The sequence below is a fragment of the Diaphorina citri genome, unplaced genomic scaffold (assembly GCF_000475195.1).
Source record: "Diaphorina citri unplaced genomic scaffold, Diaci psyllid genome assembly version 1.1 scaffold1620, whole genome shotgun sequence".
Taxonomy (NCBI): Eukaryota; Metazoa; Arthropoda; class Insecta; order Hemiptera; family Psyllidae; genus Diaphorina; species Diaphorina citri.
This window is the reverse complement of record NW_007379046.1, coordinates 18,114-41,566: the sequence shown is the minus strand read 5'-3', so window position 1 is coordinate 41,566 and position 23,453 is coordinate 18,114. Positions and strand designations below refer to the sequence as shown.

The 23,453-nt window shown below is 35.6% G+C and overlaps 6 protein-coding genes across 6 annotated transcripts; 2 read left to right on the top strand and 4 right to left on the bottom strand.

Moving 5' to 3' along the window:
• The first annotated feature begins 6 nt into the window (after positions 1-6).
• LOC103516621 (SRSF protein kinase 2-like) lies at positions 7-1,587 on the top strand. The gene is made up of 3 exons (XM_026828964.1): positions 7-160; positions 247-952; positions 1,093-1,587. The coding sequence occupies exons 1-3, from the start codon at positions 73-75 to the stop codon at positions 1,520-1,522; spliced, it is 1,224 nt and encodes a 407-aa protein (XP_026684765.1). The 5' UTR covers positions 7-72; the 3' UTR covers positions 1,523-1,587.
• Positions 1,588-3,640: 2,053 nt separating this feature from the next.
• On the bottom strand, positions 3,641-4,600 carry LOC103516629 (probable serine/threonine-protein kinase sky1). Its single transcript, XM_017447133.2, has 3 exons — positions 4,498-4,600; positions 4,052-4,364; positions 3,641-3,911 (listed from the first exon to the last, which is right to left on the bottom strand). The coding sequence occupies exons 2-3, from the start codon at positions 4,333-4,335 to the stop codon at positions 3,641-3,643; spliced, it is 555 nt and encodes a 184-aa protein (XP_017302622.1). The 5' UTR covers positions 4,336-4,364; positions 4,498-4,600.
• Positions 4,601-8,304: 3,704 nt separating this feature from the next.
• On the top strand, positions 8,305-9,157 carry LOC103516627 (SRSF protein kinase 3-like). Its single transcript, XM_008481603.1, has 3 exons — positions 8,305-8,396; positions 8,501-8,587; positions 8,728-9,157. The coding sequence occupies exons 1-3, from the start codon at positions 8,305-8,307 to the stop codon at positions 9,155-9,157; spliced, it is 609 nt and encodes a 202-aa protein (XP_008479825.1).
• Positions 9,158-9,249: 92 nt separating this feature from the next.
• On the bottom strand, positions 9,250-11,329 carry LOC103516622. The gene is made up of 4 exons (XM_026828965.1): positions 10,992-11,329; positions 10,331-10,468; positions 9,852-10,033; positions 9,250-9,360 (listed from the first exon to the last, which is right to left on the bottom strand). The coding sequence occupies exons 1-3, from the start codon at positions 11,149-11,151 to the stop codon at positions 9,852-9,854; spliced, it is 480 nt and encodes a 159-aa protein (XP_026684766.1). The 5' UTR covers positions 11,152-11,329; the 3' UTR covers positions 9,250-9,360.
• Positions 11,330-12,874: 1,545 nt separating this feature from the next.
• LOC103516626 lies at positions 12,875-14,425 on the bottom strand. The gene is made up of 2 exons (XM_008481602.2): positions 14,238-14,425; positions 12,875-14,037 (listed from the first exon to the last, which is right to left on the bottom strand). The coding sequence occupies exons 1-2, from the start codon at positions 14,347-14,349 to the stop codon at positions 12,875-12,877; spliced, it is 1,275 nt and encodes a 424-aa protein (XP_008479824.1). The 5' UTR covers positions 14,350-14,425.
• Positions 14,426-21,111: 6,686 nt separating this feature from the next.
• Positions 21,112-22,995, bottom strand: LOC103516625. Its single transcript, XM_008481599.2, has 3 exons — positions 22,808-22,995; positions 21,617-22,247; positions 21,112-21,151 (listed from the first exon to the last, which is right to left on the bottom strand). The coding sequence occupies exons 1-3, from the start codon at positions 22,917-22,919 to the stop codon at positions 21,112-21,114; spliced, it is 783 nt and encodes a 260-aa protein (XP_008479821.1). The 5' UTR covers positions 22,920-22,995.
• Between the last annotated feature and the right edge of the window lie 458 nt (positions 22,996-23,453).

Genomic DNA, 23,453 nt, shown 5'->3' with positions numbered 1-23,453 from the left:
ATCAATAGAGACGAAGTAGTCACTCAGGTTGGAATATGCTGTATTGAGGAAGAAGAGAACCCATTTACGAAAATGGGAAAAGTAACTGAAAAGGATTGTGACGAGTACAGGGAGGAAACAACTTCACTTATAGTGGAGACTCCAAATGAACAAGAACCTGGTCAAGAAGAAAATGAAACACCCAAGATTGAAGAGATGGAATCTGACAGTGATTCAAAAGAAAACAGTAATTTAATTAACACTCTGGTCAAGAAGAAAATGAAACACCCAAGATTGAAGAGATGGAATCTGACAGTGATTCAAAAGAAAACAGTAATTTAGTTGACACACAAATCGAACAGAAAGAAACAAACAACTACAATGATACTTGTACTCCAGATCTTGATGATGAGGAGAGACAAATACATGAACTGGAAGAAAATGCGTCTTTCAAGTTACTTCAAAACTCGGAATTCGAAAGTGATGATGAAGTGGATATACAAATAAGTCCAGATGAGATGGATGACATAAGTAAAGAAACTGATGAAGAGGCAAGAGTAGAAATTGACAGTAAATCAGATTTTGTAGATAATTCAGAAGAAGACAGAGGCGATGTTCATACAAGCCCCAGTAAATCCAGATGTGAAAGTAATGGAGAACATGTTTGTCGATGCTATCATTGCCAGAATATGGATCAAAGCTGTCATGAAAAAGAAGAAGCTCCTACTCAAGGAGATTCTTCCTATTCAACCTCCACATCAACACAAGAATCTTACTCGGAGTTCCTTCTCTCTTACTGTAAACACAATACTTTATGTAAGACTTTCAGCAAGTATGTCAAGCAGATCAGTCAATTTGTGTACATGAACGAGGAACTCTTGTATCCAACGCAGAATATTGAAATTGTTATCACGGATTTGGAATATGTTCGACCTGAGAATGATGAGACCATTTGTAGAGAAGATATACACAGGTAAGTAAACCAGAAGTCACCTAGGCAAGGGGATTTTGGTAAGTATATCTATCCTACATTAGTTCAGTAATCAGTAGATACCATTAATCTTTCTTACATGTCAGTCACCCGAATAACTTACTTACAAATCTGTTTGTCAGGCAATACAAAGCTGTCGAGCTCATCTACACCAAGGAGTTCGACATGAAGATCGACATTTGGAGCACGGCCTGTCTGACCTTCGAATTGGTCACGGGAGACTACATGTTCAACCCATTCGAATCCAAATACTACACCATTGACGAGCACCACATCTTGAAGATCATCCAGCTGATGGCAGAAATACCACCGAATCTGATGGACAACGAGCGATGCATCCGCAACATCAAAGTTCTACTGGAGCGGGACCAACATAACATTACAAGTATGAATGCCAAGGACAATTTCTATCGGATCCTCGCCAAATCGTACAAGATACCGAAGGAGGACGCTAAACAGTTGGTGAGATTCCTAATACCAATGTTGAGGCTGAATCCGAACAAAAGGGAAACGGCGGAACAGTGTCTGCAGAACGAATGGCTCATCAAGTGAAAGTGATGAGACTGTTGAAATTGTTTGTGAATATAACTGTGAAATTTTATTGTTAATATCAGGAACGGCTCAGTTTATCAAGTGAAAGTGATGAGACTGTTGAAATTGTTTGTGAATATAACTGTGAAATTTTATTGTTAACATCAGGGACGGCTGAGTTTGACATTTTCTTTCGAAAAGTTTGTCGTTTGATAGAGATTTACCGTCACTCTACGTTTATAACTGCTGAGGCTTTTAGTGACAGGTATTTTATCCTCCCATTCGACGAAAAGCTATCTGCCTACTCACATTATTCTCAAGCCTGAGTGCGGCTGGAAAAACCAGCAGCACGCGAGTGCCCAGATGGTCAACTATCAGGATACCAATGCTGAGTTTGACATTTTCTTTCGAAAAGTTTGTCGTTTGATAGAGATTTACCGTCACTCTACGTTTATAACTGCTGAGGCGTTTAGTGACAGGCATTTTATCCTCCCATTCGACGAAAAGCTATCTGCCTACTCACATTATTCTCAAGCCTGAGTGGGGCTGGAAAAACCAGCAGCACGCGAGTGCCCAGATGGTCAACTATCAGGATACCAACCACAAGCAATGTTGCTTAACTTCGGTGAACAAATTGAAAACAGAATCACCTAGGTCCGTTTAATCAGTCTGTGGAAGGTCGTTGGGTTAGAACTTTAGAACTAACTTGGTAACAAAATGCATTTCATCTACTCGTAAGTATGTATGTAGTATGTAAAAAATGCCCGAAGCTCACGCTCAGAACGTCTGACACACCTGGGTCTGAGAGTGAGGGTCGAGCATAAGATTGAGACTTTCAGTCAACTATCAGGATACCAACCACAAGCAATGTTGCTTGACTTCGGTGAACAAATTGAAAACAGAATTACCTAGGTCCGTTTAATCAGCCTGTGGAAGGTCATTGGGTTAGAACTTTACAACCAACTTGGTAACAATGTATTTCATCTACTCGTAAGTATGTACATATGTAGTGTGTAAATAATGCCCGAAGCTCACGCTCAGAACGTCTGACACACCTGGGTCTGAGAGTGAGGGTCGAGCATAAGATTGAGACTTTCGAAGGCCAGTGTCCCCCTTTTGAACAAATAACACAGTAACAAAATATGATATAGGTAGACAGACAGAAAAATAAAATACAAGAGAATAAAAGGAAGCTGTTAAATAAAATTCTCAGATGGTTTCATAATATTTTATTTTCCACGGAAAATTATCGAAGAAAAACAAAATGTTATTTCCTTATTCCCCGAAGCTTGAAAGAAAGATTCAAAATAGTGGACACGAATTTATTGAAAGCAGTGAAATGGAAAAAGAAAAACAAACTACAAAGAGTTCCTCGTGTCAATAAAGATCTTGATACACAAAAAGATTCAAAATAGTGGACACGAATTTATTGAAAGCAGTGAAATGGAAAAAGAAAAACAAACTACAAAGAGTTCCTCGTGTCGATAAAGATCTTGGATACACATTCTTCATCATTTTTATTCGTCAGAAACAACCCGTTAGAAAAGAGAAAAGTGCTGGTAACTGTATTAATATAGTTATTTTGAAGAAATAGAATCTCATTTGCTTTTGAAATTAAAGGAAGGCAACATAGGAACCTCTCTGCGTAGGTATATGGGTAATTTAAAATCTTACAAAAACATTTTAACAAGGTACCATAAATATCATTATACGTTGAGAAGCTCTGTGCACGACCCAAAAATATTAACAACTCGTCAGAAACAACCCGTTAGAAAAGAGAAAAGTGCTGGTAACTGTATTAATATAGTTATTTTGAAGAAATAGAATCCCATTTGCTTTCGAAATTAAAGGAAGGCAACATAGGAACCTCTCTGCGTACATGGGTACTTTAAAATCTTACAAAAACATTTTAACAAGGTAGCATAAATATCATTATACGTTTAGAAGCTCTGTGCACGACCCGAAAATATTAACAACAGTTCTTATTAACAACAGTTATATTTGCGGGGAAAAATGCAGAGCACTCACAACACTTTACTTTTATGAATTCCTTTTTGCGAAAAATAAAAAAATACCAACATTAAAAATAATTTCAAGCATTTCTTCGTGCTCTTAGAGAAAGCTTTTTCATATATTATATTAATTTCTTGAGCTTCCACTCTCGGTGCTTTTATCATACATTTTGATGTTGCGGATGCATCGCTCGTTGTCCATCAGATTCGGTGGTATTTCTGCCATCAGCTGGATGATCTTCAAGATGTGGTGCTCGTCAATGGTGTAGTATTTGGATTCGAATGGGTTGAACATGTAGTCTCCCGTGACCAATTCGAAGGTCAGACAGGCCGTGCTCCAAATGTCGATCTTCATGTCGAACTCCTTGGTGTAGATGAGCTCGACAGCTTTGTATTGCCTGACAAACAGATTTGTAAGTAAGTTATTCGGGTGACTGACATGTAAGAAAGATTAATGGTATCTACTGATTACTGAACTAATGTAGGATAGATATACTTACCAAAATCCCCTTGCCTAGGTGACTTCTGGTTTACTTACCTGTGTATATCTTCTCTACAAATGGTCTCATCATTCTCAGGTCGAACATATTCCAAATCCGTGATAACAATTTCAATATTCTGCGTTGGATACAAGAGTTCCTCGTTCATGTACACAAATTGACTGATCTGCTTGACATACTTGCTGAAAGTCTTACATAAAGTATTGTGTTTACAGTAAGAGAGAAGGAACTCCGAGTAAGATTCTTGTGTTGATGTGGAGGTTGAATAGGAAGAATCTCCTTGAGTAGGAGCTTCTTCTTTTTCATGACAGCTTTGATCCATATTCTGGCAATGATAGCATCGACAAACATGTTCTCCATTACTTTCACATCTGGATTTACTGGGGCTTGTATGAACATCGCCTCTGTCTTCTTCAGAATTATCTACAAAATCTGATTTACTGTCAATTTCTACTCTTGTGGCAATGATAGCATCGACAAACATGTTCTCCATTACTTTCACATCTGGATTTACTGGGGCTTGTATGAACATCGCCTCTGTCTTCTTCTGAATTATCTACAAAATCTGATTTACTGTCAATTTCTACTCTTGCAACACGTGTGTACCCAATACCTATACCATATTTTGCATAAAATGAAATATGAAAAGTGTCCATTTTTCAACGACCGACTTATGTATTTCACAGATAATTTCGCAGTATTAAAGAGCGGGGCAGCGCTCCGACCGCCAAGTCAAAAAATGAGTGAGAACCTATCAAGATATCATCCTACATCATGAAAGCTTGCAAGCCAAGATAGCTTGTTGAATACTTCTACGACATAGTCTGATCAGTGTCCATTTTTCAACGACCGACTTATGTATTTGACAGATAATTTCGCAGTATTAAAGAGCGGGGCAGCGCTCCGACCGCCAAGTCAAAAAAATGAGTGAGAAGCTATCAAGATATCATCCTACATCATGAAAGATTGCAAGCCAAGATAGCTTGTTGAATACTTCTACTACAAACATAGTCTGATGTGAGCATTTGAGTGTGAGAAATTTCATTAGACGAATTAACAGTTCATAATGGCTGATTGATGAACATAAACTGTGCAAGAGCTCAACATGTCAGACTTCTGAAGATATCTATCATCAGTGAGATTCTCTTAATTAAAAGCTCATGTCACTCGGACCCAATACCTATACCATATTTTGCATAAAATGAAATATGTCCATATTTCAACGACCGACTTATGTATTTGACAGATAATTTCGCAGTAAGAGCGGGGCAGCGCTCCGACCGCCAAGTCAAAAAATGAGTGAGAAGCTATCAAGATATCATCCTACATCATGAAAGCTTGCAAGCCAAGATAGCTTGTTGAATACTTCTACTACATAGTCTGATCTGAGCATTTATCATGTATTTGTCTCTCCTCATCATCAAGATCTGGAGTACAAGTATCATTGTAGTTGTTTGTTTCTTTCTGTTCGATTTGAGTGTTAACTAAATTACTGTTTTCTTTTGAATCACTGTCAGATTCCATCTCTTCAATCTTGGGTGTTTCATTTTCTTCTTGACCATGCTCTTGTTCATTTGGAGTCTCCACTATAAGTGAAGTTGTTTCCTCCCTGTACTCGTCACAATCTTTTACAGTTACTTTTCCAATTTTCGTAAATGGGTTCTCTTCTTCCTCAATACAGCATATTCCAACCTGAGTGACTACTTCGTCTCTATTGATCTGGTTTAATTTTTTCACTTCATTTTCAGTATCACTGGATTCTCTTGAACTCATTCCAGAAGAGCTGCTACTTGAACTTGTAGAAAAGTTGAATGATGTACTTTCATAGTTTGTGGTATTACTTGATTTATAATTTGATCCAATACTGCTTTTACAGGTGGAACAGGACTTTGATTTTGTTTTGCTCGAGGATTGTTGATCGTGGCACTCCTGGTGAGTTGTGGCTTGCTGTATGTTGATCTGGAAAAATAAAGAAATTAAAATTTTAGATTACCTACCTAATTTCATTTTTATGAATCAATTTTTAGACTGAACACCTATCTATTTCAAGATAACTTTGTATTATCTTACCTTAGATTTGATATATCTGGAAAGTCTCTTCATTAGGGTGTTTGCATTTTCTGAAATTTCACCAGTGTGGGAGGTTCCTCCTTGGTTTTCATTCTTACCATCTGTTAACCATTTCTGCAAATCTAAAACTTGTTTGATGTCATAGTCATTCAAACGGAAATTTTCCTCTAACAGTTCTGTTATATTTGCGGGGAAAAATGCAGAGCACTCACAACACTTTACTTTTATGAATTCCTTTTTGCGAAAAATAATTTTTAGACTGAACACCTATCTATTTCAAGATAACTTTGTATTATCTTACCTTAGATTTGATATATCTGGAAAGTCTCTTCATTAGAGTGTTTGCATTTTCTGAAATTTCACCAGTGTGGGAGGTTCCTCCTTGGTTTTCATCCTTACCATCTGTTAACCATTTCTGCAAATCTAAAACTTGTTTGATGTCATAGTCATTCAAACGGAAATTTTCCTCCCTGTTCACAAATTGTTCAAACTCTTTGTCCAGTAGAAGCATTTTTGTTTGAATGTGTGGATAGACGTCAGAAATGTTAGTTCTAAAATGCACCAGTCTATCTGGTAAGTTGCACGTGAATGAATTAGGCAGGATTGGGTTATTGAAAGCAATGTATGTTTCATATACCAAAGTCATGATATAGACGTGATCTGCTTTGAAAAATATCGACTCTGGTTTGATGCTGGTATGAACCAAGTTATGCTTTGTATGCAGCTTCTTCTTCTTTCCCCGTGTTGTGTTTTTCCTTTTCTTTTTCGCTTTCCGACTGAAAAGAAAATTGACTTGGAGAAATGTTAAAAAGAAAAACCCCCTCGAAAATAATATCAGACATCAGTTAGGGGTTTCTCCTGCTGACCTTTACTTCAAGGCGTTTGATATGAAGAAGGAAAAAACTAGAAAGTAAAAGAAAAACTCAACATTTTACTTTTTTTGAGCGTTCTCATGACTTGAGGATTTGATGTTGCTTACTCGTAATCTTCTGCATCCTATAATGGAGCAGTTGCAAATGGGTAAAAATTATAAATAAATGGTCAATTCTTATGTAAAAAGTTGGGAAAAATTCAAATCCGAGGTCAAAACTCCGAAAAAATAACTGTAAAAGGTTGAAAATTCAATTTTTATTTTCCGTTCTAATGAAAGAGTTCAAATATGTGTGACGTCAGACTACGCAATTGTTTTTTTCGTCCGTTAGGTAGCGACACTATGCAAGCGCGCTAGCGGAGGAGCAGAAAGAACTCCGCAGAGACGTATGCGCACAAACACATTAATGCGTTACGGTTGCCTGCGAGGGAGCTTTGCTCGGGACATTTGATGTGACGTCTTCGCCTACGGGAGCGTCTGCCGTGACGTCAAAGTTCACAATTTACCGGTATTTTTTAAATCGATTTATCTCGGAATCCAGAAGTCGTAGAAGAAAAAGAAAAATTCCGTTGGTCCTCATTTTTCCTGCTATATGACTTTGAAACATCACCCAAGTAAGCGCAACTGATCTATACTATACTAACTGGCAAGTGGCAATCCTAATTTATTGAACTCCAATTTTTCCTGGAATCCTGGGCTCAAAATAAAATTGTATGAATGCCTGAAAACTATGTTGTGTATGCAAAGTGCAACACACAAAATATTGAATGTGTGCCTTCTTGTTTGTCCCCTCGTTCTTCGTGAAAAATAACTCTCCAACGAACGGGGTTGGTTGGTTGGTTGGTCCGATTTTTATGCTGATGGGTACTGAAGAATTAACACAGTAGGTACTCGTACTGTGATTTATTCAAATCACTGATACCTACCTCGGTTAATAAATAATTGTGTAAGTAGCTAAATGTGCGTAACTCAAAAGCTTGCATTTCCGCTGAGAAAGCATCTAGAAATATGTACCTATGTAGGTATACAGAAGAAAGAATAATAGCAACTCAAATATATCACAAGCAAGCATCGAAATAATATTTTCTCAAGTTTTTCTTCTTCTTCTTCTTCTTCTTCTTCTTCTTCTTCTCTTTCTTCCTACTCCTCCTCCTCCTGGAGGAGGAAGCTTGTCGAGGCAATGGATCAACTCCGGTCTGAGATGCCACGGCAGTAAGTAAGTAAGTAAGTAAGCATAAATATCATTATACGTTTAGAAGCTCTGTGCACGACCTGAAAATATTAGACAGATTTCGCAACGCATTTTTTTTGGGGATCGTGACGATGCTCGACGAGTTTTGGTTTCTGCGCATGACACACATTTTGTTTGAAATTGTTATCACGGATTTGGAATATGTTCGACCTGAGAATGATGAGACCATTTGTAGAGAAGATATACACAGGTAAGTAAACCAAAAGTCACCTAGGCAAGGGGATTTTGGTAAGTATATCTATCCTACATTAGTTCAGTAATCAGTACATACCATTAATCTTTCTTACATATCAGTCACCCGAATATTGAAATTGTTATCACGGATTTGGAATATGTTCGACCTGAGAATGATGAGACCATTTGTAGAGAAGATATACACAGGTAAGTAAACCAGAAGTCACCTAGGCAAGGGGATTTTGGTAAGTATATCTATCCTACATTAGTTCAGTAATCAGTAGATACCATTAATCTTTCTTACATGTCAGTCACCCGAATAACTTACTTACAACTCTGTTTGTCAGGCAATACAAAGCTGTCGAGCTCATCTACACCAAGGAGTTCGACATGAAGATCGACATTTGGAGCACGGCCTGTCTGACCTTCGAATTGGTCACGGGAGACTACATGTTCAACCCATTCGAATCCAAATACTACACCATTGACGAGCACCACATCTTGAAGATCATCCAGCTGATGGCAGAAATACCACCGAATCTGATGGACAACGAGCGATGCATCCGCAACATCAAAGTTCTACTGGAGCGGGACCAACATAACATTACAAGTATGAATGCCAAGGACAATTTCTATCGGATCCTCGCCAAATCGTACAAGATACCGAAGGAGGACGCTAAACAGTTGGTGAGATTCCTCATCCCAATGTTGAGGCTGAATCCGAACAAAAGGGAAACGGCGGAACAGTGTCTGCAGAACGAATGGCTCATCAAGTGAAGACCATGGAGCGATCTTGTAAAGATAAAAATATTTCAAGGTAAAATTCAACCAAAAAGATTCAAAAGTTTTATCATCGATTCAAAGAATTTCATGATTTATTGTGAATTCTGAAGTAGGTACCTAATTTTTAATGATAATAAGTTGAACTTGTGGACAATGATGCTTGGTTCGAAATTAAGTCTAGGTACCTACAACATGTTGATTTATTGTGAATTCTGAAGTAATTTTTAATGATAATAAGTTGAACTTGTGGACAATGATGCTTGGTTCGAAATTAAGTCTAGGTACAACATGTACTATAAGCTTGGATGATGGTTTGCATTTTGGATTCCTGAGTTCAGTGGAAATGAATATCTCTTTTCTGCATATTGAGTTGTATTCAGACTGATTTGTTGATTTATTGTGAATTCTGAAGTAATTTTTAATGATAATAAGTTGAACTTGTGGACAATGATGCTTGGTTCGAAATTAAGTCTAGGTACCGTTTAACATTTTCTTTCGAAAAGTTTGTCGTTTGATAGAGATTTACCGTCACTCTACGTTTATAACTGCTGAGGCTTTTAGTGACAGGAATTTTATCCTCCCATTCGACGAAAAGCTATCTGCCTACTCGCATTATTCTCAAGCCTGAGTGGGGCTGGAAAAAACAGAAGCACGCGAGTGCCCAGATGGTCAACTATCACAACATGTACTATAAGCTTGGATGATGGTTTGCATTTTGGATTCCTGAGTCCAGTGGAAATGAATATCTCTTCTCTGCATATTGAGTTGTATTCAGACTGATTTGTTTGGCATTTGTCCATTTGGTTCTGCATTTTTGTTTGGGCTTGACAGCATGAGGATTCAGATCTTTAGACTTCAACTCAGATGGAGGAATTCTTTCAGAGCTCGAGTCAGTGCTGTTATCACCTTTTCCATTGTTTTCTTTGGCAACATTGTGATCAGTATTGTTTTTACACTTCATCAAATGCAGTTCGGAAAGGTCTCTCTTGATTTTGTCGTCCAATAGAACTGGAGGAAAAGGAGAAAGTTCATTAGAAAATAGAAAAGTGTTTCAATACCTATAAAAATGTCAATATTTGTTACCAACTTGAAAAAAGCTCAATTTAATTAAAATGATGATAATCTGGGCCAATTCCTATTTTAATCCCTAGTTTAATACTCATGGAGGAATTCTTTCAGAGCTCGAGTCAGTGCTGTTATCACCTTTTCCATTGTTTTCTTTGGCAACATTGTGATCAGTATTGTTTTCACACTTCATCAAATGCAGTTCGGAAAGGTCTCTCTTGATTTTTTCGTCCAATAGAACTGAAGGAAAAGGAGAAAGTCCATTAGAAATAGAAAAGTGTTTCAATACCTATAAAAATGTCAATATTTGGTACCAACTTGAAAAAAGCTCAATTTAATTAAAATGATGATAATCTGGGCCAATTCCTACTTTAATCCCTAGTTTAATACTCCAAGATACAATGGAGGAATTCTTTCAGAGCTCGAGTCAGTGCTGTTATCACCTTTTCCATTGTTTTCTTTGGCAACATTGTGATCAGTATTGTTTTCAAACTTCATCAAATGCAGTTCGGAAAGGTCTCTCTTGATATTTTCGTCCAATAGAACTGGAGGAAAAGGAGAAAGCCATTAGAAAATAGAAAAGTGTTTCAATACCTATAAAAATGTTAATATTTGTTACGAACTTGAAAAAAGCTCAATTCAATTAAAATGATGGTAATCTGGGCCAATTCCTACTTTAATCCCTAGTTTAATACTCAAAGATACATAAACGTAGATATACATAAACTATCTCCTTTAGTTCCAACAAAACTCAATTACTCACCTCTGAATTTATCTCCCAAGTATCTTATAACGTATTTCATTCGTTTTTCTACAAATTCAAATACCAGTTTCATGTTATCCAGATTGGTTTTACTCATTTTCAAATGCAGATCGATTCCCTGTTTACACTTGCTTAGTGCCATTTCATTAAACTTTTGCATTGCCTTCAAATCTCTTCGAATGTTGTAAAGTATCCTGTTATTTTTCAACAGCTCTGATGAGTTTTGAGCTTTAAAGAGTCTTATTTCTTGTAACTCTGACAATTTCTCTGTTTCTAGAATATCTATCCTTCGTTTCAAATGCAGGTATAAAATCAGAAGTATTATCGCTATACCAGTGAATAACGTTTTGAGCTTTAAAGAGTCTTATTTCTTGTAATTCTGACAATTTCTCTGTTTCTAGAATATCCATCCTTCGTTTCAAATGCAGGTATAAAATCAAAAATATTATCACTATACCAGTGAATAATAAACTTGATATGATATTGGAATATGCAGATAGAGCACTGATCAAACTTCCATTCAAAGCAGAAATACAACTTTTTAAATGGTCCCAATTAGAGTATAAGTAATGACTGAAGAATGGTCCTTGGAATTCTTTCTGATTACCCAACAAAGGGAAATCTTTGATAACTGTTACTAAATTTTCTCTCATGATAGATATGTAACTTTTTAAATGGTCCCAATTCAAGAAATTGGCATCTTGTTGATGGTTCTCATTATGTTTGTTTATATTTTTCATGAGTTCCTTCATGATTCCGTACATGGTTTCCATTAGCATTGCTATATTGAAATACAATAGCTTGAATAGATATAGGAACTTGTTTTTCAGTTTATGAATGGACCAAAGTAAGCGATTTTGTCCAAGCAGGAATGAACTCGATCCCGTGCTAAATCTAAAAACATGATGTAAACAAGATGGCGCCAACATGGGTTGCGTTATGGGGATCAGGATTCGATGCGAAATCTCCCTATTAACAACAGTTATATTTGCGGGGAAAAATGCAGAGCACTCACAACACTTTACTTTTATGAATTCCTTTTTGCGAAAAATAAAAAATAGGTTATAACTTTGAATATTGAACGAAGATTCATTATTACTAGCAGGAACATTTGTTTTCAACAACAGCAACTGACCAATTCGTTTGGTATTCCTTATTCTTCTGTTAGGAAGAGTTGTATTCGATCTATTGTCTTTTTTATTAGTGAAATCTAAGGCTGAAACAGCATTGTCATCCGTAAATAAGTAATTTTCATTTGGCCTTTTTACGTTTTTAGAAATAGGATCTGGTTTTAGGCTTTCTAATGCCCTTGGTTCGTCATTTATATCATACATTAAAACTTGAACCCATGTTCACAACAAACTTCAAATGGGAAAGATTTTTCTAAAAACATTTTGTAGTGCTCTGAGAAGATACTGTGTAATTTATTTATTGCATCCATTAAAATGTATGTACTAAATAGCTACATTTCGCATGCTTCGAATGATTCTTGAAAAATAATAAGAAAGAAAGCAATATGAGAAAGATAGCAAGAGGAAAATGTGGAAGGAATATAGAAAGTCAGGGAACATTGTGAAATAGAGATGAAGGAATGGGAAAATGGGACACATTTGAATATATTAGGGTCAAAGGGTTCCGAAAGGTTGAGAACATGGGACCCTCTCTCTCAAAAAATATTTATGAAAACCATGATGACTTACCATAAAAAAAGAAAAATAAAAATTAGAAATTGGAAAAAAGAACTTGAAAAGTATCCAAACAGACTGTAGAGAAGAGAGAAGAACAAAAGTCGTTGATTTTTGACAAGTACTCACTTGAATTGGATACCTTTGTAGCAAAAAATCTCAAAGTTTTGAATTCTAAACTTGACTAGATTGACTCTTCTAGTTTTGAGCTTTAAAGAGTCTTATTTCTTGTAATTCTGACAATTTCTCTGTTTCTAGAATATCCATCCTTCGTTTCAAATGCAGGTATGAAATCAGAAGTATTATCCCTATACCAGTGAATAATAAACTTGATATGATATTGGAATATGCAGAGAGAGCACTGATCAAACTTCCATTCAAAGCAGAAATACAACTTTTTAAATGGTCCCAATTAGAGTATAAGTAATGACTGAAGAATGGTCCTTGGAATTCTTTCTGGTTACCCAACAAAGGGAAATCTTTGATAACTGTTACTAAATTTTCTCTCATGATAGATATGCAACTTTTTAAATGGTCCCAATTCAAAAAATTGGCATCTTGTTGATGGTTCTCATTATGTTTGTTTATATTTTTCATGAATTCCTTCATGATTCCGTACATGGTTTCCATTAGCATTGCTAAATTGAAATACAATAGCTTGAATAGATATAGAAACTTGTTTTTCAGTTTTTGAATGGACCAAAGTAAGCGATTTTGTCCAAGCAAGAATGAACCAATATTATAACTTTGAATATTGAACGAAGATTCATTATTACTAGCAGGTACATTTGTTTTCAACAGCAACTGACCAATTCGTTTGGTATTCCTTATTCTTCTGTTAGGAAGAGTTGTATTCGATCTATTGTCTTTACTATTAGTGAAATCTAAGGCTGAAACAGCACTGTCATCCGTAAATGAGTAATTTTCATTTGGCCTTTTAATGTTTTTAGAAAAAGGATCTGGATTTAGGCCTTCTAATGCCCTTGGTTCGTCATTTATAATATGTTCACCCTTAAATTTGCCATCTCTGAAGTGAGGTGAACTATTGGTTTCTCTAGATTCTGAACTGTTTTTTGTTTCTTCATTTATATTTTCCATTGCATTAAAGTAACTTCTAAACATTGTCATATTTATTTCTTCGATCTCATCTTTCCAATCCGACATTTTACCCATGTCTATGAATTTAAATCCTTTAATATTATTCGTTTTATCGGTGCCATTTTGTTTGGTCACGTTGAGGATAAAATCTTTTAAAACATTGATAAGCTCATTTTGAGCATCGGTATCTTTTGAATCAAGAACGCTGGTGTCTTTATGTTCTAATTGAAAAGTATTACCTGAATCATTTTGATTTGTAGAAACTGGAAAGAAAAGTGTTGAAGATCATTGGTTGTAGCGTGTATATTTTAACAGCTTTGTTGTAGAGAACTTTAGATCTTTTGACATAACCCCCAAATTCAAGAAATTAAATACCTGAAGATCCATGAACAACATCTCATCATTAATTTTATCAGTATGGATCTGAATTTTTTAGAATTAAACTGTTGAAATCTGACCTTACCTGTTAAAAGCAGTAGATAATGAGGCTCTTCAGTCGAATAGGAAATCTCGATTGTGACAAACTTGGATATCACCATTAAAACCAAACTTCCAACCAAATACAACAACTGCATTGATTAAAAGTGGTGTTTCTAAGTTAAAATTGAATTCGAAACTCGATTGTAAACATTAAACTGATGGCTATCATTATGTCAGTAGCTCAGGAGAGGGTAAAATCGGAATCCTCGAAATTGGTATGAAAAATGTCCTCATAACTAGGCTTGCCAAATATCCGAAATGTCGATTCGGGACGCGACCCCCGGCTCATTTTTTCGTTTAAGGCGGTTTAATACAACATTTTCTCGCTTATAGAGGTTTATCAAAGTGGAAGAGCGAACTGATGAAAGCATGACAAATTTAAACAAGTTAAGAACAAATTCTGATTTATAGAGGTAAATTTTGCCGGTAAACCTAGAAAGTTAGTTAAGTTAAAAAACGCGTCCCGAATTTTTTCTGGGACAAAAACGGAAATTCGGGACAAAACGGCCCAAAATGAAAAACTGAACGGGACGCCGGGACACCCCCTGAAATTCGGGACTGTCCCGGCCAATTCGGGACGTTTGGCAAGCCTACTCATAACCACTGCTTAAAGCCCAAACCCCACTCTAGGGCAGCTCGGAAGTACTATCCAGTCATTCTGACTGGTGATATCAAACCTAGACATGTGAGTGTGAGGCGGGCTTTAAGGTATGTCCAATTGTCTACACATAGTCCACCCCCCGTCGATCGGCATTAACCAATGTCGACTGAACCGTCCACACTGTCTCGACGACATAGATCCACCTCGTCGTCGTTCGACTATGTTTGGACACACCTTCGCATGTGTAAGTCACCACTGTTCTGATATACCTACTCCATATTCCCCTGTATTACCTACCAATCTCTGCCCCATATTGTTCGAAATCCAGGGACTTTTCATCTAAAATACTTCAACCGTTCCCAGTAGCTACATTTCGCATGCTTCGAATGATTCTTGAAAAATAATAAGAAAGAAAGCAATATGAGAAAGATAGCAAGAGGAAAATGTGGAATATAGAAAGTCAGGGAACGTTGTGAAATAGAGATGAAGGAATGGGAAAATGGGACACATTTGAATATATTAGGGTCAAAGGGTTCCGAAAGGTTGAGAACATGGGACCCTCTCTCTCAAAAAATATTTATGAAAACCATGATGACTTACCATAAAAAATAAAAATAAAAATTAGAAAATGGAAAAAAGGAACTTGAAAAGTATCCAAACAGACTGTAGAGAAGAGAGAAGAACAAAAGTTGTTGATTTTTGACAGTACTCACACTTGAATTGGATACCTTTGTAGCAAAAAATCTCAAAGTTTTGAATTCTAAACTTGACTAGATTGACTCTTCTTGTGAAATACTCAAAGGCAAAGGATCCCACACACTGGTTGAGTAAATTTAAATAAAAGGTCACACAATTTTCCGAGAAAAAGAGATGACTTTATAGGGGAATAGGAAGTGGTGATGGAGAGACTCTTCCCTAACACAAGGGTGCTGAAAGCAGAAACGTATGAAATCGATGGTGATAATAACTTTACCTTCGTTGAGGAAGAGACAAAGTAAACTTTCCAACAAAATAGAAGCTGATGCAGTCATGTAGAAAATAACATTTGACTTGGATGTGCTATGTAAATAAAATCTCGAAAATGTCTTGGAAGAGCACAAATATTGAAATTTACCAAGTGCTCGTACCTATACGTAATGACTTTATCATCACTTTTCAAGGTTCCTTTGTAGAAAACTTTGAACATACAATGCGAAACCACAAGCCACAATTCAAGGTCTGTAACACCTAGTAATTTAGAAAGCAAGATGGAAACTTTTTTTGTTAGACGTATTATTACAAAATTTACAACATGTTTGGTTACGGATTCGAAGGACGAGAACCTCTTTCAATTTCTACATTTATTTACTTAAAGCAAGATGGAAACTTTTTTTGTTAGACGTATTATTACAAAATTTACAACATGTTTGGTTACGGATTCGAAGGACGAGAACCTCTTGCAATTTCTACTTTTATTTACCTAAATTCCTCGTCTAAACTGTTGGTGCTTTAAATTTGACTACCTACTTTCAAGGGGATTTTCACCAATGACTTGAAACTAAATCGTCCAAAAAGGAACCTTGAAATAGACAATTCTACATTTAAGTTAGTTAACTGTGATTTCAAAAAATTGAAAACACATTTATTCCCTTTAAGAAATTTGGATGGACGGAATTGGAGAGGTAAAATACAATATGCAAACGCTCTTGACCTCAAAGAGGATTGAGAAAAAGAATTAAAAAGAGTAGATATCTAGATACCTACATAGAGAATTCAATGTAATTAAAGAAAAATAGAGTGGGTAGATTCGATTAAGTGAAATCTTCCCTTTAAGAAATTTGGATGGACGGAATTGGAGAGGTAAAATACAATATGCAAACGCTCTTGACCTCAAAGAGGATTGAGAAAAAGTAGAAAAAGAATTAAAAAGAGTAGATATCTAGAAACCTACATAGAAAATTCTATGTAATTAAAGAAAAATAGAGTGGGTAGATTCGATTAAGTGAAATTAAATACCGTAGGACGTAGGTAGATTAATGAAACCGTAGCGCAACTTTCCTGAACCCTCTCCTGAATGCTAAAACAGATATATTCTAGAAATGTGCGAGCTCCAGACTTTAGAACGAGGCTCTCAACAATAGAAAACTAAATACACCTCTCGAAAATTAATTAAATTTACACTTGAGATATCATTGTGATTTCTACTTCCTACTAATATTTATTTTCTCTCATCCCTCGTTGCATTTTTGTACTTTCTTATGAAACTTCATGCACTGGAAATAAATTCATTTCTAGAACCTTCGTCGCTTCAACTGAAGGGGTTTACTCTACAGAGGACCGAAACACGAAAATTGAGTTTTGAGTAAACGACGCGACGGGACGGTTGGTTCATATGAAATGGCAACCTTTCTCGAATTATAATAAAAGTATAAAATGAAAATACAACAAATTTAGCAAAAACTAACATTATCGGAACATTTATAAAAGTTCTCTGAACAAACAATATCACAAATTTAGAACCAACATTCTCGGAACATTTTAAAAGTTCTCAGAAAATAATGTCGCAAAAGATGTTAAGTATCAATATCAGCGAGAAATTTGTCATTGTCACTGACGACATTGCCAACAAAGCGTAGTATTGAACGTTCTGTTTTCAAGACAAACTCCCTCAACCTCATTTTATTGTTTTGACTTGAAGAAAAGCTTACAAAGCTCATCGTTTTCTCATTCCGAGTGACATGAGCTTTTAATTAAGAGAATCTCACTGATGATAGATATCTTCAGAAGTCTGACATGTTGAGCTCTTGCACAGTTTATGTTCATCAATCAGCCATTATGAACTGTTAATTCGTCTAATGAAATTTCTCACACTCAAATGCTCACATCAGACTATGTTTGTAGTAGAAGTATTCAACAAGCTATCTTGGCTTGCAAGCTTTCATGATGTAGGATGATATCTTGATAGCTTCTCACTCATTTTTTGACTTGGCGGTCGGAGCGCTGCCCCGCTCTTTAATACTGCGAAATTATCTGTGAAATACATAAGTCGGTCGTTGAAAAATGGACACTTTTCATATTTCATTTTATGCAAAATATGGTATAGGTATTGGGTACACACGTGTTTTTGAGGCCTTTGATTGGTCCAAGGGTTCGCCGCCTAGTCACTTAATAACCTAAATAAAACTCTTCATTCAACTATCACATTTCAACCTGATAAATATAGCAAAGTGGAGGTATTGGGTACACACGTGTTTTTGAGGCCTTTGATTGGTCCAAGGGTTCGCCGCCTAGTCACTTAATAACCTAAATAAAACTCTTCTTTCAACTATCACATTTCAACCTGATAAATATAGCAAAGTGAAAATTTGAATTGGATTTGTATTTGCCCTCGTGTTTGAGAAATTGATTTTCTACATTGTCGGATAAAAGATTTCGATAAGCTACTTATAAACAATACACAAAAGCTAACGGTACGCTACCATATTTTCTAATTCCCTCTGAAAAATGTTCTTTTTCTGACAGAAAGCATAAAAGTTGTGCTTTTCCATTCAAATTGTAAAGTGTAAATCTGTAAACCCGTGCTCTTTCACTTTACGAGGACATTTATTTTGTATCTCATCTAAAATCTAATGCATGTATTATTTGTGGTGAAGCTGAGAGTAGCTTCTTCACAATTTTTGTCAATACGTATTACATATCACATGACTAAGAGCGGGGTTTACCAAATCAGAATTGAGATAAATCTAAGATTGAGCTATACTTAATGCCCAGTTCAATCCAGAATTGAAGCCAACTCCGACTTCGTAAAACACGCTCTAGGTAAGAGCTTTCTTTACCTACTCTGTCAACTTTTATGGATTTTCTTTTTCTCTGGTAATGTAGACTAGTCCGCGGCCTAAAGCACGAATGTGGCTGCGCCTTGAAATTTATATTATTAGACTGTTTGGGAGTAGTCTCCGAATATGATCAGAGGTAAACATGAGCTGACAGAACCCAGCCTAAAAGTCATTTTCCAAAAATCCCAAATTTTCACACCCGAGTTGAGATTATGAACATCAAAGTTCAGTGAGACGTTAAGTTTGATGTGAAAGGGCATTCTTATCATTCTGATCTTTTCTTGGAAATATTTTTCAGATCTGTTTGGTAAATACTACTCAAGTTTGAATATCCGGTGTATCTTCTCTTTCTTACTGGGGGGATAATGGTACAAGCTTTAAATTTTCTTATTAATTATAGTTAGATTCAACTACCTAAGTAGGAAACATTGAGTAGCATACTTATCTACCATGGAGCGATCTTGTAAAGATAAAAATATTTCAAGGTAAAATTCAACCAAAAAGATTCAAAAGTTTTATCATCGATTCAAAGAAATACAATTACAATTTCATGATTTATTGTGAATTCTGAAGTAATTTTTAATGATAATAAGTTGAACTTGTGGACAATGATGCTTGGTTCGATTGCGTTCGAAATTAAGTCTAGGTACAACATGTACTATAAGCTTGGATGATGGTTTGCATTTTGGATTCCTGAGTCCAGTGGAAATGAATATCTCTTCTCTGCATTTTGAGTTGTATTCAGACTGATTTGTTTGGCATTTGTCCATTTGGTTCTGCATTTTTGCAGGGCATTCTTATCAATCTGATCTTTTCTTGGAAATATTTTTCAGATCTGTTTGGTAAATACTACTCAAGTTTGAATATCCGGTGTATTTTCTCTTTCTTACTGGGGGGATAATGGTACAAGCTTTAAATTTTCTTATTAATTATAGTTAGATTCAACTACGAAATACAATAGCTTGAATAGATATAGAAACTTGTTTTTCAGTTTTTGAATGGACCAAAGTAAGCGATTTTGTCCAAGCAAGAATGAAACAAAATTATAACTTTGAATATTGAACGAAGATTCATTATTACTAGCAGGTACATTTGTTTTCAACAGCAACTGACCAATTCGTTTGGTATTCCTTATTCTTCTGTTAGGAAGAGTTGTATTCGATCTATTGTCTTTACTATTAGTGAAATCTAAAGCTGAAACAGCATTGTCATCCGTAAATAAGTCATTTTCATTTGGCCTTTTTATGTTTTTAGAAATAGGATCTGGTTTTAGGCTTTCTAATGCCCTTGGTTCGTCATTTGTAATATGTTCACCCTTAAATTTGCCATCTATGAAGTGAGGTGAACTATTGGTTTCTCTAGATTCTGAACTGTTTTTTGTTTCTTCATTCATATTTTCCATTGCATTAAAGTAACTTCTAAACATTGTCATATTTATTTCTTCGATCTCATCTTTCCAATCCGACATTTTACCCATGTCTATGAATTTTAATCCTTTAATCTTATTCGTTTTATCGGTGCCATTTTGTTTGGTCACGTTGAGGATAAAATCTTTTAAAACATTGATAAGCTCATTTTGAGCATCGGTATCTTTTGAATCAAGAACGCTGGTTTCTTTATGTTCTAATTGAAAAGTATTACCTGAATCATCTCGATTTGTAGAAACTGGAAAGAAAAGTGTTGAAGATCATTGGTTGTAGCGCGTATATTCTAACAGCTTTGTTGTAGAGAACTTTAGATCTTTTGACATAACCCCCAAATTCAAGAAATTAAATACCTGAAGATCCATAAACAACACCTCATCATTAATTTTATCAGTATGGACCTGAAACCATTCAAATTGTAAAGTGTAAATCTGTAAACCCGTGCTCTTTCACTTTGCGAGGACATTTATTTTGTATCTCATCTAAAATCTAATGCATGTATTATCTGTGGTGAAGCTGAGAGTAGCTTCTTCACAATTTTTGTCAATATCACATGTCAGTATCACATATCACATTACTAAGAGCGGGGTTTACCAAATCAGAATTGAGATAAATCTAGGATTGAGCTATACTTAATGCCCAGTTCAATCCAGAATTGAAGCCAAAACTTCGTAAAACGCGGTCTAGGTAAGAGCTTTCTTTACCTACTCTGTCAACTTTTATGGATTTTCTTTTTCTCTGGTAATGTAGACTAGTCCGCGGCCTAAAGCACGAATGTGGCTGCGCCTTGAAATTTATATTATTAGACTGTTTGGGAGTAGTCTCCGAATATGATCAGAGGTAAACATGAGCTGACCGAACCCAGCCTAAAAGTCATTTTCAAAAATCCTAAATTTTCACACCCGAGTTGAGATTATGAACATCAAAGTTCAGTGAGACGTTAAGTTTGATGTGAAAGGGCATTCTTATCAATCTGATCTTTTCTTGGAAATATTTTTCAGATCTGTTTGGTAAATACTACTCAAGTTTGAATATCCGGTGTATCATCTCTTTCTTACTGGGGGAATAATGGTACAAGCTTTAAAATTTCTTATGAATAAATTATAGTTAGATTCAACTATTAGAACGAGGCTCTCAACAATAGAAAACTAAATACACCTCTCGAAAATTAATTAAATTTACACTTGAGATATCATTGTGATTTCTACTTCCTACTAATATTTATTTTCTCTCATCCCTTAGAACGAGGCTCTCAACAATAGAAAACTAAATACACCTCTCGAAAATTAATTAAATTTACACTTGAGATATCATTGTGATTTCTACTACTAATATTTATTTTCTCTCATCCCCCGTTTCATTTTTGTACTTTCTTATGAAACTTCATGCACTGGAAATAAATTCATTTCTAGAACCTTCGTCGCTTCAACTGAAGGGGTTTACTCTACAGAGGACCGAAACACGAAAATTGAGTTTTGAGTAAACGACGCGACGGGACGGTTGGTTCATATGAAATGGCAACCTTTCTCGATTATAACTTTGAATATTGAACGAAGATTCATTATTACTAGCAGGTACATTTGTTTTCAACAACAGCAACTGACCAATTCGTTTGGTATCCCTTATTCTTCTGTTAGGAAGAGTTGTATTCGATCTATTGTCTTTACTATTAGTGAAATCTAAGGCTGAAACAGCATTTTCATCCGTGAATAAGTTATTTTCATTTGGCCTTTTTATGTTTTTAGAAATAGGATCTGGTTTTAGGCTTTCTAATGCCCTTGGCTCGTCATTTATATGTTCACCCTTAAATTTGTCATCTATGAAGTGAGGTGAACTATTGGTTTCTCTAGATTCTGAACTGCCTTTTGTTTCTTCATTCATATTTTCCATTGCATTAAAGTAACTTCTAAACATGGTCATATTTATTTCTTCGATCTCATCTTTCCAATCCGACATTTTACCCATGTCTATGAATTTAAATCCTTTAATCTTATTCGTTTTATCGGTGCCATTTTGTTTGGTCACGTTAAGGATAAAATCTTTTAAAACATTGATAAGCTCATTTTGAGCATCGGTATCTTTTGAATCAAGAACGCTGGTTTCTTTATGTTCTAATTGAAAAGTATTACCTGAATCATTTTGATTTGTAGAAACTGGAAAGAAAAGTGTTGAAGATCATTGGTTGTAGCGTGTATATTTTAACAGCTTTGTTGTAGAGAACTTTAGATCTTTTGACATAACCCCCAAATTCAAGAAATTAAATACCTGAAGATCCATGAACAACATCTCATCATTAATTTTATCAGTATGGATCTGAATCCTTTCTCGAATTATAATAAAAGTATAAAATGAAAATACAACAAATTTAGCAAAAACTAACATTATCGGAACATTTATAAAAGTTCTCTGAACAAACAATATCACAAATTTAGAACCAACATTCTCGGAACATTTTAAAAGTTCTCAGAAAATAATGTCGCAAAAGATGTTAAGTATCAATATCAGCGAGAAATTTGTCATTGTCACTGACGACATTGCGAAGATCATTGGTTGTAGCGCGTATATTCTAACAGCTTTGTTGTAGAGAACTTTAGATCTTTTGACATAACCCCCAAATTCAAGAAATACCTGAAGATCCATAAACAACACATCATTAATTTTATCAGTATGGATCTGAAATTTTTAGAATTAAGCTGTTGAAATCTGACCTTACCTGTTAAAAGCAGTAGATAATGAGGCTCTTCAGTCGAATAGGAAATCTCGATTGTGACAAACTTGGATATCACCATTAAAACCAAACTTCCAACCAAATACAACAACTGCATTGATTAAAAGTGGTGTTTCTAAGTTAAAATTGAATTCGAAACTCGATTGTAAACATTAAACTGATGGCTATCATTATGTCAGTAGCTCAGGAGAGGGTAAAATCGGAATCCTCGAAATTGGTATGAAAAATGTCCTCATAACTAGGCTTGCCAAATATCCGAAATGTCGATTCGGGACGCGACCCCCGGCTCATTTTTTCGTTTAAGGCGGTTTAATACAACATTTTCTCGCTTATAGAGGTTTATCAAAGTGGAAGAGCGAACTGATGAAAGCATGACAAATTTAAACAAGTTAAGAACAAATTCTGATTTATAGAGGTAAATTTTGCCGGTAAACCTAGAAAGTTAGTTAAGTTAAAAAACGCGTCCCGAATTTTTTCTGGGACAAAAACGGAAATTCGGGACAAAACGGCCCAAAATGAAAAACTGAACGGGACGCCGGGACACCCCCTGAAATTCGGGACTGTCCCGGCCAATTCGGGACGTTTGGCAAGCCTACCTACATATATATCATATTGAAATTATGTACCAACA